General features: G+C 35.6%; 3 protein-coding genes and 1 pseudogene across 4 annotated transcripts; 1 reads left to right on the top strand and 3 right to left on the bottom strand.

Annotated features, from left to right (window-relative positions):
• The first annotated feature begins 3671 nt into the window (after positions 1-3671).
• LOC120160880 (proteasome subunit alpha type-1-B-like) lies at positions 3672-6088 on the top strand. Of its 2 annotated transcripts, XM_039171205.1 has the most exons (3): positions 3673-4164; positions 5434-5816; positions 5859-6088. In XM_039171205.1, exons 1-3 carry the CDS (start codon positions 3814-3816, stop codon positions 5908-5910), a joined length of 786 nt encoding a protein of 261 aa, XP_039027136.1. In that variant the 5' UTR covers positions 3673-3813; the 3' UTR covers positions 5911-6088. The 2 variants fall into 2 exon arrangements, with proteins under 2 accessions (XP_039027135.1, XP_039027136.1); XM_039171204.1 differs by having other exon boundaries at positions 3672-4164; positions 5434-6088.
• Positions 6089-6701: 613 nt separating this feature from the next.
• LOC120160783 (gamma carbonic anhydrase 1, mitochondrial-like) lies at positions 6702-9910 on the bottom strand. The gene is made up of 5 exons (XM_039171122.1): positions 9733-9910; positions 9130-9273; positions 7830-7955; positions 7584-7735; positions 6702-7231 (listed from the first exon to the last, which is right to left on the bottom strand). The coding sequence occupies exons 1-5, from the start codon at positions 9845-9847 to the stop codon at positions 6947-6949; spliced, it is 822 nt and encodes a 273-aa protein (XP_039027053.1). The 5' UTR covers positions 9848-9910; the 3' UTR covers positions 6702-6946.
• An 812-nt stretch (positions 9911-10722) lies between these two features.
• LOC120160794 lies at positions 10723-11992 on the bottom strand (annotated as a pseudogene).
• Positions 11993-12154: 162 nt separating this feature from the next.
• On the bottom strand, positions 12155-13027 carry LOC120160795 (U-box domain-containing protein 7-like). The gene is made up of 3 exons (XM_039171132.1): positions 13012-13027; positions 12666-12730; positions 12155-12567 (listed from the first exon to the last, which is right to left on the bottom strand). Exons 1-3 carry the CDS (start codon positions 13025-13027, stop codon positions 12262-12264), a joined length of 387 nt encoding a protein of 128 aa, XP_039027063.1. The 3' UTR covers positions 12155-12261.
• Between the last annotated feature and the right edge of the window lie 1478 nt (positions 13028-14505).

The following is a 14505-nucleotide window of genomic DNA, read 5'->3' on the forward strand; positions in this document are numbered from 1 at the left end:
TACAGGCTTAGGCTTTGTCACTATAAGGCTCGTTGTCGTCGAAGGAGGTGTTCGTTGTTGTTGTTTAAGTAGTGAAAGGGAGCGTTTTGTCTCTGCAACAGCAACCGCATTTTCCACCGGGACGATTTGTTTGTCCACCGTGGTCTCCTTCGCGGAGGAACGTTTTGTCTCCGTAACAGCAACAGTATTTTCCGCCAGGACGATTTGTTTCTCCTCAGAGACGGCGGGTGTAGGTATAATACTCCGGCGAGAACCGACGTACTCGTCATAGATATCAGATTGTTTCTGTGTCTGTTTCTGGCTAGACAAAACATAAACAACGAGGATGATGATGTTCAAGACGAGGAAAACCGAAAGAGGCTCGTTGAGAGTGTTGACAAAACGTAGGTGAAGATCTCCAGCAACCTCAAAGATGTCGGAAATCAAAGGAGCCGATGAATTGAAGACCGAACCTTAGGTTCTTCTCCATGTTGTATCTCCACAGAGCATCTTCTTTCTCTGCCTTAACGTTGTCGAATTCAAAGGAATCCATGTTAGTTTAAGGAGACAATGAGGAGGGAAAACAGAGGAGAAGGTTTAAGGTTGCTTTCGAGAAGGTGGGTACTTAATAATACGGTGCTTTGGAAGATGAATGATTTGAATAGACTCGATTATGGGATTTATATAGACGTGGGTTGCCTCGTGTTTTGACATTAAAAACAAGTCGAAAATGTATATTATAAATATTAAAGCTGTACTCAATCTAAAAATATAAGTGATTAATAGATTTAATATCAATAATTAAATAAAAAATTAAAATTTACAAATTTAAGTTTTATAATGATAATTTTTTGTTATACCTTGGTACATGACTTTTAAGAACTATCAATTTTTCATCAGTAAAGATTCTCGGACTAATCTATCTGCTCACTAAATTTTTTAAAGAGTTTGTATTCTCCGGATATAAGCCTTCGAATCAATCATAGTGCGTAGACAAAACGTCTAACATGTTCACATAATTTATCAAGGCGAAATTCAAGATCCGACGATTATATCTATCTAATTTATTGACTTATAAATAACTATAATGATCATATACTTCACACTTCTAGTTAGAAGTACTATAAATATTCCTCAGCCAAGACAGATAAAAAGATCGAACCTTCAAGAATCTTCGCACAATTTCTTTTCTATTCTTTATGATCAATTTTTTTTATCGAGAAATATCGATTAATGATCGTTCTCTCTTCAATCATGACTTTTCGTTCAAACTAGAAGGAATATAGACCATCAACAACGGATCAACAATTCTAAATTTAATATTTAAAATTTTTAACAAGTTAAATTTGAGTATTTGTCGAGTACATATATTTTATCCATGCGTATAAAACAATTAGTGAACCAAACGGAACAAGGTCAGGGATAGGGGTGGGAATAGGCCAGGCCGGCCTACAGGGGCCTGGGCTTGGCCTATTTAACTAAACAGGCCAGGCCCAGGCCTTTTTAAAAGCTTATTTAACTAAACAGGCCAGGCTTAGGCCTATTAAAAAGTCTTATAAGCCTGATAGGCTGGCCTATTTAGAGTGACTATTTTGTAAAATGTACTAAGTTAGAGTGACTTAATAAGAATTTTACTCTAAAATTAATGGCTAAACTGAAAATATTAAATGTTTATTGTTAAACAGACTTTTAAACATGTTAGGCTTTTAAACAGGTCTAGGTCAGGCCTAAATAAAAGCCTTTGACAGGCCACATACCTACACAAATCATTGTAGGCCAAGCCCAATACTATTAAAGCCTGGCCTGGTCTGGCCTATTCCCACTCTAGTCGGGGACCAGACCCACGAGTGTGGGGTGAAGGTGAGTTAGGTAGGAGGTGGTGCACAGACAGGGAAATGGACGGGCTCGAAGGGGGTCCTATGGTGGCACCGCAATATTATATATATTCTAAGCTGTGTCGCATGTCTACCTTCCCAGTTCCACTAAGAAAAGTAAAAGTGGGTCATCGCTATGTTATTTTTTGAATTATGAAATTAAATGAGAATCTAATCTTATATTTTTACTATTCATTTTCCTTATGAAGCGGGAAAGAAACTTCCATTATGTGGCCCATTAGAATTAGTTGACATAATTAGTGTTTATGGAATAAATATGATGGTATACGATTCATTCTTATTAATTTGAGTAAAGAGATATAGTCGGTGATCAATTGAAAATATAAAGATATTAATCAAGATTGTATCAGACTTAAAATTGTGATTATTGTTCGTAAGCCAACAAAATGGTTCAATCTAAATGTTTGTTCGTAGATTTGGGTTTTATCAATTTTTTTGAGCTTGCTAATTGTCTCATCAAGGAATGATGTTGAATAAGATTGTTTGATTAATTATGGAGGTGTGGTCTTTTGAAGATATAAAACTTAGCTTTGGATGTCAAGAACTGACTCAATATTTTAGGATTATAGAGAATACAACTCAATACTCTTGAAAGCATGTTGAATAGATCCTTATTACTCAATTGATTCATCTCATACACTTTAGAGGATTTTTAGAACTGTGTGTGTGTGTGAGAGTATGAGGCAACTCCTCTTGATATGAGGCCATAAATTAAGTGGAGATCTCTTAATGCTTTTGAGTAGACTTATTTACGTCCTATGATATGACAATGGATTGTTTCCTATTGTTAGGAAGGAGACATTTTAACCTTTTCAACTACTTTTAAAATGTCTAGTGGGAAAGAGAACTGTCGTGAAGGCATCTTTATCGCGGTAGGAGCAATTCATCGAGCAATTATCGAGCAATTCATGTTGTTAAGCGGAGGCATCCAACACTTTTGGGAGAATCCACATGACTGACAACTAGAGTGTGAAGCAACTCATTCCTAATATAAGTTTAGTGGAGGTATCTCGACACTTCCAGATGGAGGCTTCTAAACGTCCTATAAGGTGGTTATGGAATAATACCTGTTAGCAGGATGGAGGGATCTCGACTTTTTCGAACAATGTTAAGAATAATTTATATAGGAGCAGAGACATCTCAATGCTCTTGGTCGGTTTAGGTGGGACAACTCAATCTACAACAACTTACAACAAGTATAACAAAGGCATCTCCAATCTTTAAAATTATGTTGGTATGACTGAGACATCTTTGTCTTAGTAGAAGCGAAGAGTTGAAATTCATCTCCTTAAGCAAAAATAACATTTCGATGTTAGTGTGTTTGCATTATTATAAGAGAAACTTAAATAAACAAACTCTTTAAACTAATAACATTTTTTTTGAATTTAAACTTGTGTGTTTGCACTCAGTTTAAGCTTGAAGTTTCTTTTTTGTTTTAGTTTGAAAATTGATGAACATTAAAAATCGTAAAACTAAAACGAATCAAACCGAAAAAAAAAAACTTTCGATTTTTATGTCATAAGATTTCGATTTCAGTTTTATATTTTTATAAAATTTCATAGCACGATTCAATTTATCTTTTATTAAAAAACTGAATCAAACCGAATATACCCTAGTTAGAGGTAAGAATTGTTGTGAATCGGATATTTATAATTTTTGAATTATTTTAGTATATAAATCAGTTTTAGAGCCCAAGTCAAACCAATATTAAATCTTCATGAGGCCTATCGGCCCATTCGCATGCCGAAAACCCCAATTGTATCGGCACAGAACCAAAATCCATCAAAACTCAAAAGTGATTTCGTTTTCCATTCTACCGCTCTCGATCTGTCTTGAAGAAGAAGAAGAAAACCCTCTTAATATACCCAGAGAGAAGAGTTGAAAACCCAGTTTTTTCAATTGAAGAAAGCTAGTAATTAAGGCGGTGGCGTAGAGGAAAATGTTCAGGAACCAGTACGATACAGATGTGACGACATGGAGTCCGGCGGGGCGGTTGTTCCAAGTGGAATACGCGATGGAAGCCGTGAAGCAAGGCTCCGCGGCGATCGGGCTTCGATCTAAGACCCATATCATTTTGGGTTGCGTCAACAAGGCCAATTCCGAATTGTCTTCTCACCAGAAGAAGATCTTCAAAGTCGACGACCACATCGGCGTCGCCATCGCCGGTCTCACCGCCGACGGCCGCGTTCTCTCTCGGTACATGAGGAATGAGTGCATTAACTACAGCTTCACTTATGAGTCGCCGCTTCCTGTGGGCAGACTTGTCGTCCAACTTGCCGATAAAGCTCAGGTCTTTCTCATCGCTTGGAGTACTAATTTTTTTTTATAAAAAATTCTTAAATAATGAACGACGGGCTTCATTTTGAGTGTTTCTAAACTGAAGGGTAATGTTGATTTTTTGGGTTTTCTTTGAGAAATTGCAATTTTAAACCCTAATTAGTGGGTCTCTTCTAAGGCAACGAAGTAAATAGAACTGCAAAATTAAGCATAAAAATGTAATTTACTTAACCAAAACATGTTCTTAACAAAGGTTACCTCACAGTTAAAGCTTTTGTGTGGGAAACATTGATAGATCAAATAATGTGGAATTACAAGTAAATTGAACCTCCCATTTGCATTGCTGCTGAACCTCAATGTTTAATCTGGAATAGAGTGAAATGGAATGGGTAATGATGATTTGTATGGTACAAACAGAAAAAAGGGGGAAAAGAAAGATTCAACTGAGGGGGTCTCTCTCTTATAGTTTTGTATTCAATTGTGAGCTAGCTTTACTTGGAAGTTGTTGATGAGGGTTTGACTGTTCCTTGCATCAAGTGATTCATTCAGATAACAATCTCGTATGTGCTTTTTGCTTCTGACAAAAAACCTCGGGTTATAGAGCAGGCTATAGACTATTCCATAGACAGGCTGATTTGAAAAGATTGTTGGAGGTTACGAGTGTATGCCAATTACCGTTTTAATACCTTGCTTCTGTTAATCGAATGATTGAGAGTATAATCGGATAGAAGTGCAATCGAGGTTTGAACAGGCTAATGGTTTCTCTGGACCCAACTCAGAGAGCTTGGCATACCTTTGTGTGCTCGGTTTTAGCTGTACTGGTGTTATGTGATCAATTAGCATTTTTTTCTTTTGCAACTTTGTCATGATTACTTGATCTGTATATTTGTCGATGCTAATGTTGAGATGGAATGATCTAGTCTTTGAGGTTGGTTATGGTCAGTGGCCATTAACTTGTGATAGACTATCTATTTTTCATATGCCTCTGTGATAGTAATATAAAAGTTATGGAAGCCTTCTGTTTTTCAATCTTTTGCTTTGTTTCCTTGCTATTCTGTGTTTTCTCATTCAATTTGCCACTAAATTTTGTATACTACTCAACAGTATCAAGGGCATGATCTTAATTCAATTTCATATTTGGGTGTTACTTTTAACACCGATTCAATGAAATGTAGTTGATGCTAAAGATGGCAACTTTGTGTGGAACACCAAGCCTACAAACACAAAAGTATTATTTATTTTGTTCAAATTGAAACGGGGAAATGGTTGTGTTTGGTGGCAGGTGTGCACCCAGCGCTCTTGGAAACGACCCAATGGCGTTGGCCTGTTGGTGGCTGGCTTGGATGAATCTGGGGCTCATCTCTATTACAACTGCCCAAGTGGAAATTACTTTGAGTACCAGGCTTTTGCCATTGGATCCCGCTCACAAGCTGCGAAGACATACTTGGAACGCAGGTTTGAGAACTTTGCAGATTCCTCTCGGGATGATCTGGTCAAAGATGCTCTTATGGCAATAAGGGAAACCCTGCAAGGAGAAACTTTAAAAAGCTCAACATGTACAGTTGCTGTGGTAGGGGCTGGGGAGCCGTTCCATATTTTGGATCAGGAAACTGTACAACAAATGATCGATGCCTTTGAGATTGTGGGAGAGCAAGAAGGATCTGCTGCTGCTGCAGGACAAGAGGCTGCTCAGCCAGGTGCTGCTGTTGCTGATCAGGGTGGTTCTACTGACGAAGGTGTGGCCCCAATGGACATTTAAGGATGAGTGGCTTCAGCGCACATACTTGGCTTTAGATAAGATTTTCTAGCACCTGATTGTGGATTTTAGTAAATTACCACATTATTGTGATGGATATTTCTTTATTTTGCAAACTATCTTTTTACCATTGCTTCAAACATGCAAATGACTTGAAATTAAGTTTTACAGTTATACTCAAGGTACAATCATTGGTGTTAACTTGAGTGTTATTACTTTGAATTTGTGAAATTTGATTCGGACATGAGGATCTGCGACTGACCAAACTTTGTATCAATGGCACAAAGACACCCCCACAAACATCGAAACTATATATATTTTTATATATGCTTGTTCTCAGTTGTACGAACTCTTGAAGAATAACGATGGATATTTTAGCAAAGCCGAAGTGATGATTGTAAGTCGTTCCATTGGCCCCCGACATTATTTAGATTTTTAAGTATTAAAAGATTGTTTTATAATTTACATACTTTTTATTAAATGAGCAGTATTTCAAACGTATATGAGTTGCAAAATATTCTGTAAATCCATCCAATTTATGGATAAATCTATTGCAGCAGGAAAATGGGGTTCAATTTGAGCACATTTTATTTTATAACCAAAGCATGCATAATCCCTAGCTTTAAAAGTGGAACTCTTGGATTTATTCACCATTGTTTATTACAATTCCCAGAAGCTCTGGGCCTTGGACCACTCATAATCAATGTCTAAGCACAGCAAAGCCTGCCGCTTGCTTTATTCTGGTTAATAAGGAGGCAGCCCAATCATACATAGAAAACAAGCATCTTAGGTGCCAAGGAACATTAGACATCAAAATACATCTTCAGCTGTCATGAACTGAGTTTCTGAGTAACCATACAAACAGTATAGTTTTATAGCTAAAACGGAGCCATGATTCTATCCTTGTCCGGCATTATTCGGAAATGAGAAAGAAAAAATCATCCCTCTGCACGTACTTCAACATAACAACAATTTTTCCTTGATGCAAAATCTCAAGGCTTTTGGAACAAATAGAAAGCAACTTGTGAAAACAAAAAGATCATTTTAGAGAAGACTTCTGTTCTTTATCTGGTAGGACATTGTCTGGAAGAATTAGTTCTGGGGGAGTTTCACGGACAACGCCTAGCATTGAGTCATACTCTTCATCCCTACGAGCAAACTTCTTGCGTAGAACTTTCTCAAATTCAATTTCATCGAAGGGCTTTGCATTCTCAGCTGCATGTACCTGTGCAAGGTTGGTATAATTGGTGGCTGACTGGGAAATAAATGCTATCTCTTCGTCAGTAAGCTTCCTCAGCAACTTAGCTGGATTACCTCCCCAGACCTGTTAAAAACCAGTGAAGATTAAACACTCAATCATCTAAGGTAAAACTCATAAATACATTTTCTCAGCAATTAATTCAAGCAGTAGAACCGTCTTAAGTATTATACATGTTACCAAAATGTATCCTAACACCTGTTTTATCTTTATGCCTGAGGAACCCAAGTGTTTTCTCTTTCTTTACAAGTTTTCTAACTTCTCATGCAAGTTTATAGTTTATTTTTCATTCATACATGCTACCATAATAAGAAATGATTGTGCCTTCGGTAAACAGATACACCAATAAGATTGTCGAATATTTTTCAAGAACATGGCCATAAGAGCCAAGTTTCAGAAAAAATGGAGTTCACAGTACCTCCCCAGCAGGGATCCTTGTATTCTGTCTCACGAGGGCTCCAGCAGCAACCATAGCATGTTTCTCCACAACTACACCATCAAGAAGAGTTGCTCCCATGCCAACAAATGCTTCATCCTCAACAGTACAGCCATGCAAAACAGCACTATGACCTGCTCATTTTCAAAGTTTCCATCATAGCCTATTAATGGAACTTTTTATCAGGTTAATGTACACGAAATTTATGGCCAATACCACTTTACTCACCGACAGTAACATTGTTTCCAATGTTAGTTGGTAGCACTTTCCCACTTAGATTAGACTTTGCCACATGCACAAGGGAGTTGTCTTGTATATTAGTTCCGCATCCAACACTAATGCTGTTGACGTCCCCTGTTCAAAACAAAACTAGGATGATTATCAGAGAAAACTAAAAAAAATAATGTCAAAGAAATAGCCCTAATATCCCTCTGAACAAATTCATATGGGATGAGAAAATTATAGCTTCCTCTGCACATGGCGGTTAAAAGATAGTGTGGTAGGGTGTGATATCAGGAACCTTCTTGAGATTATAGTACTGAAGAGTCAAACTCAACTACATACATTAAAAATGCGTTATACATGGGAGATGCCCTGAATGTACATCGTAGAAAGGCTTTGCTATGTGTTATGGCCGCACAAAGTCAATTTTCAGCTTTCTCATTAGAATAATGAGTAACTGCAGTCACACGTATGGTGCATATACTACACATACCAGGGGACTTCATTTGAGGGAAGAAAATAATTGTCGAAAGCAACTTTGTAACCCAAAACTCAATCTGTCATATAAATAAACATCATTTTATAGTTAAGGAGAAGAATGATAAATACTCCAATCAATAAGTCTGTTCTGTGGGAGAATTAGTTTTCCATATTATGAATAGTGGTTGTACTTAAGGTTTTAAGAAGCATGTGGAGTTGCAGACATGAATCGGGCAGATTTGACAAGGTATAAGGTACCAGTAGCAAGCATTCCATTTGCGTGAGTAAGTAATTATTAAAAAAAGCTAAAAGGTTAAGGAAATAGTAATGCCTATCAGGAAGAAAATATCTCACAACATTAATAGAAAATAAAATTAAACAATACCAATAATTTATAGTTGAACCTAATAGTTAATTTTACAGGTTACATTCCTCTAAACCAATTGTTAAAAGTTGAAACAATTTATATCCCTCAGAAAGACTAGCAAACAATTTATATCCCTCAGAAAGACTAGCCACATTTCTCTGGAACAGTGTGATAAACATAGACATTTGTTAAATATAAAACATTCAGAGTATGTTAAAAAATAACCGACTTAATCTCACTATCTTTAGTCACATACTTTTCAAATTTAGACCATTAATAATACCTATTTGATTCTTATGTCACAATCTAAATGTTAATTGGCATAGTTTTAACCTTTGATATGCTAATTTATAGGCAAGAAGTTAGATACCATCCTTCATTGAATAATTTTAGTAGAGACCTACAGGATATTTTCATCAAACAAAAACACGATATCAGGTATAAAAGCAAGGATCTTACCCCTTAAAATACACCCATACCAAATTGATGATCCCCTTCCCACCTGAACATCACCAATGACAGATGCGCTAGGGGCTACAAATGCATCCTTGTCGACCAGAGGAGATTTGTCAAATACGTTCATCAAAGTCCGATGCCTAGAAACTAAGAAAAGAAGCAGAAAACCCGATGAAAACGGCCAGATAATGAAAAATTAAAAACATAAGCAAAACTCTATATTTGAACACAAAATGCAATGATATCAAACAGCCAATTTCCACACAAATTAGCAAAGAAAACAACCAGCACAGTCAACTAAACAAGGTTATTAAAGATTCCGTTGGAATTACTTGGAAAGAAAAAAAACAGAACCCGGAGTTTAAAATCATAACTACACTCAGTGTTTTCATACAGAGGAAGTCCAATAGTTTCACAACAATATCAAAGGAAATGTAAGCTATAAAATGAAAAGAAATAAAAGAAATTATTCGGTTATTGAAATCAGCTGAAGAAACTTCACAGATTGAATCCATATTTCAATTTGGAATTAGCAGATATTAGGTTAGGAGTGGATTTTGAAGATGGAAAAAGAAACGAAGCAGAGAGGTATGTGATAAAACTCACGTTGCTCTTGGAAATAGTAGTTGCCTTGGAGGCGGCAACCGAGGCGATCGAGAGCCTGACCGGTCTCGCGAATCCAGAATCCAACGGTGTAAATGGCTTTGCCAAGGCTTCCCATCTTCAGCTTTGATCGGTGATTTTGGGGGTTTTCAGGCGAGCCAGTGATTGGGAAACGAAGCTCGAAATGGTGACAAATGATGATGCTCTTATTTTAGTGGTAGACTAGTAGGGTTGAATATTAAGGGCTTAAGTCAGCTCAACTTTGGGTTTTCACAACTCGGTCCGCGTCTGTTGAGTTGAGTCTAGGACTCTTCTTCAGTAATAGCCCAATAATGACGTAGGAAGTAAAGTAAGAAACAAGTTTAGCTTCGTAAACAAAGTTCAAAATAAAAATAATTTATATTATAAATAAACATTAACATAAAATATACGTTTAATATTATAAAATGAAGAGGACTGGGCAACGCTTTTTATCCGCATAATAATGAAGAGAACTGGACAACGCCATTTGACGAACTTGGACTTCAATGCTGTTCAAACACTTTATACGTTTTTAGATGAATATTTAATATTATAAAATCGGATTTAAGATTGAATCAAATAAATATCTAAATTTTAATTTAATAGACGTCACTGTTTCAATTATAGTTTGACATTACATAAAGAGTAAGGTTTTGCTTCCTTCTTTAATGAGATTAAATTTTGTGGGCCCATTCATATTAATATGAAGTGAATATAATTGTAAGGAAATATTGATTTAAAGACTATACATATATATATATATATATAATGCTCGAACTCAATATCTTAAAGAATAATAATAATCTCATGACCACGTACTTGTTTCGTGTTTTATTTACATATAAACGGATTGTTTTGTTCTTTTAATCAATACCGCAAATAAATGAGATCCATATGTTATTTGAAGTTTTTGTTAGAAAAATTATATTGCACAAACACAAAATACGATGAGTACGACGAAAAAAACAGGCTTCACATTCTATCAGTGTCTTCTAGTAGTCCTCTGACATTTTGAACAGCCTTGCATTGCGAATTCCAAGAATGTTGATAAGTTCAGAAAGACATGCCGCATGAATGCCATCACTACTCGAAATCTTAGAAGAGTGATGCTGACGTATTCGACTATGTGAATCCACAGCAACCTTAGATAGCCTCGACATAATCTCATTGTTGCATTTCCCGTCCAACGAATCTAAACTCGAATTAGTACTCACCGAGTCATGTGAGGTGCTCCCTATTTCGAGTAGCAAACCAAGCACAGTACTACCAAGGCTAGCAATGCAGCTGGAAGAAGGTTGATGCAAGGAAATCAGTGAAGGAACTGGTTTTGCATGTTGAGGAACATTGATTCCGTGCCTCAAAAGCCACTTTGAAACAAGGGCTTTCATTGCGAAATTTGGTGTCAGGGACAACTGCTTCAACGTTGTAATAGTCACAGGGCATATCTGATTGCCTTCACTAAACCACTTCTCGATCCAAACTCGTTCAAAAGTTTTTCCGGAAGCAATAATTACCGGATCATAAAGCAATCTCGTAGAGATTCGGCATATGAACTGTGCTGGAGGTATGGAAATGAGAAGTCATCACCTGCTTCTTCTTCTTCTTCCATCAATGATAAAATGCTCTCTTCTTCCATGTTTTTAGATTGGAGTTGCCAAATTAACTCATGTTTTTTCAGAAGATACAGAAGATACTTCAAGATTTTCCTGTTGTTTGAATTTGCATCCTTGACTCTTCCAAGCAGTTTTCTGATAGATATTTTCTCTCTCAAAAGAGAAAATGGAGATGTGATGCTCAGTCTCAAAGCTGCAAGTCGAAGAGCCTCGATTTCGGATTGCATTTTCGACGCTGATGCAGATATGTCACGTTCAAGCAATGCAAGTATAACTGCTCCAGCATCATATTCAGAAGGCTCTAATGAAAACCTCGCACTTGTAAGTTCCTCTATGATTCCAGCTATCTGTAAATAGTAATTTCTTCTTTAATTATGATCAAGGAAAAGGCTAAAAAAACTGCAGATAACAGACAAGAAGTGTGTGTGTGTATCTTTCCTATATGAACCTCCAAGCACCCTTCAAAATTGAACATTTAACAGATACTTGTATCCGACACACACCCGACTTTAACAACAGAAGCAAGTAAACCAAGCACTTTATGATTCTTCTGCAAGGCAATTATCGAGTGTTATTACAAACCTTCTTAGCCAAACCATTTCTTGAACTTGATTCATGCAAACCTCCATAGTTCTCCGAATATTTTCACACCTCAAGAGTATAAATTTCGCTGAAATTGCCTAAATAGTTGATAAATACAACTGTTATACAAATAATTTCAACATCAACATGATAGTTTATGTGAATATCTTACAGACTAAACAGGGAAGTCAGATACGAGAGATGGAAAAAATTGAACACACCGGTGTCGGAAACATACCTGTATCTAATTTTCACATCCGAGTTCGAGTAAAGAACAAAAATAAAATACAATGATATGATGTGCTAACATGGGAATTTATTTCATAATAAAATAACCACCTGGGACCATGATATCAATGCCTAAATTCAGCTGAATCCTTTCATGCAAACTTCTTTTACTTCTTATACAAACAGAAAAGTAAAATTTAAGAAGTACCAAGTCGAATTTGCTGGATTCAGAACAGTGCTGGATTAGTAAATTGGCTTTATCCATTGCAGACTGCAATGTGCACAATGCACGAACTCCTGGTGTGCATCGTGGCCGAGCTGCCTCGAGAGCTGAAAACATGTATGAAACGCTATCGATGAGTTTCTTCAGCTCCGAGCACATCAACCGATGTACCTGCATCTATCGGAGGCTGTGAAGTAAACAAACATGAAAGTTCCTTATTGGAAAAACGAAGCAATTGATCAAAGCTGGAAAAAGCAGTTAACATTTACCTTAATGGAGCTGTAATATGGAAGATCAACACTCTCAGCAGCACCAAGTTCCATATGATAAGTCCCTGCAAATTTATCAAAACAATTGGAGCCCTCAAATAATTATGTTTGCAGCATACACCATTTACAAATTTGCAGAATCTGTTTGGTACAAATATAATTGAGAAGAAAACTTGCCCGGTGGTTACTCTACTGGCAAAAAAACTCAACTGGATAGAAACATAAAGGTGAACAGTTCACACTAAAAACGAAAGAGTAATCACAAAGAAACTAAATGGAAGTGGTCTGTTTATACAGTTTACACTTCATAATTCATACTACAAATTGTAAGAAAAACAAAATTTACGAGGGAAGACAGTCATTGTCATAAAGACTCCAATTTTCTACAATAGAATTTCCAGGAGTCCACCCAATAAGAGCGAGAGAGGGGAACTGTATACTTATTTTTTTGGCTGTTCAAACAAATTATGTAAATATAATTAAGTAATAATTTTAAGAATTAGGACTCAACATTTATATTTTAGAATTTAATATTTAAGATTTAGTTTTATTGATCAAACAAGTTAGTCTCATCTGTTATCATAAAATTATTACATCAATCCTTTTCGTTGCGTCGACATCTATAATTTCAATCATTAAAAATCACATAATTTATTTATTTTTTCTTCCATGTCATCTTTTTTCTAAAGATAGATTTTTAATTTTTTTCCATATAAATATAAAAATAAGTGATTGATTAAAAATTAATTACATATAAATTGAAAATATAGGAAAAAATAAGAAAATTTATCTTTAATGATTAAAATGAGAAAAATTCATAAATAATATCTTCATAACTAATGAGATGTTATCTTAATCATCTATTTTATTTGAATTTTTATCTAGCTGTCAAATTATCTGTTCACTTTAAAATTATTAGTATTGTCATTACCATATATTTTTGTATATTTATCTAAGTAAAAAAGTTATCTGATCACAACTTCAAAAACTTGTAAGTTGTAACTAAAATTATCATAAAATTACAAATAGTTGTCCTTTTATTTAACTAAATAATAATCAATTACACTTTTAAAATCAAATAGTGTTAAAAAATCAATAATTCATTTTATGAATTGCAAATTATCTATAATTATTTGTTCATAGAGTTACGCATAATTATTCGAACTTAACAGAATAGTTTATCACTAGAGGAATCAATAATTTTTTATATATATCTACAACGAACTGCCTTAAACCTAACACCACCATTTTTACAATTTATAAGTAGCAAGCTTTGCAATTTCTTACACCATACCACCCCTAGACCAAATATTTTTCCCCCTTCCTAGCTTGTTTCTCTTTTGTTTCTGCTAAACATCCAACTAATCCAATAGCTTTATCATATTAGTCTCCTTTTTCATTCATCCCCAAGGTAATAACTAATGGCATCAAGTTTCTCACTTGTTCATGCGGTTCTAATTCCTTTTGGATATCAAAGCAAAACAAACAATTTAAAAATACGCTAGTTGTGTATGGTAAGAACACCTAAATCGATAGCAAAAGGTGACGACTGCCCTCCGAAGAAGTAAGAAGGCACTATGAGATCCTAGTGGAGAATCTCATGTATATTGAATCTGATAAAATCCTTATACCCAACTACAAAGCACTACTGGAGGTACACAAAATGAATTGCTGGTGAGAGATAAAGTAGAGTATTACCAATAACTATCCTCATTTACAAACTCTTTTTTATCCACATTCAATGTCAACTACTGTCACCTTATGGCATAAGAATGACAATTAAAAAGATTATAATCATTGTATTGATGGACACTTAAAAATCTATAGTTTCTACAGGTCA

This window comes from Hibiscus syriacus, unplaced genomic scaffold (genome assembly GCF_006381635.1).
Source record: "Hibiscus syriacus cultivar Baekdansim isolate YM2019G1 unplaced genomic scaffold, ASM638163v2 tig00111393_pilon, whole genome shotgun sequence".
NCBI lineage: Eukaryota > Viridiplantae > Streptophyta > Magnoliopsida > Malvales > Malvaceae > Hibiscus > Hibiscus syriacus.

Coding starts and splice junctions, on each gene's coding strand:
- LOC120160795 (XM_039171132.1), bottom strand. Junction 12,568..12,665: donor CATATTACAGCTCCATTAAG/GTAAATGTTAAC, acceptor CGATAGATGCAG/GTACATCGGTTGATGTGCTC.
- LOC120160880 (XM_039171204.1), top strand. CDS start 3,814: ATGTTCAGGAACCAGTACGATACAGATGTGACGACATGGAGTCCGGCG. Junction 4,165..5,433: donor AACTTGCCGATAAAGCTCAG/GTCTTTCTCATC, acceptor GTTTGGTGGCAG/GTGTGCACCCAGCGCTCTTG.
- LOC120160783 (XM_039171122.1), bottom strand. CDS start 9,847: ATGGGAAGCCTTGGCAAAGCCATTTACACCGTTGGATTCTGGATTCGC. Junction 9,274..9,732: donor CTACTATTTCCAAGAGCAAC/GTGAGTTTTATC, acceptor TTCTTTTCTTAG/TTTCTAGGCATCGGACTTTG. Junction 7,232..7,583: donor CAAGGATCCCTGCTGGGGAG/GTACTGTGAACT, acceptor GGTTTTTAACAG/GTCTGGGGAGGTAATCCAGC.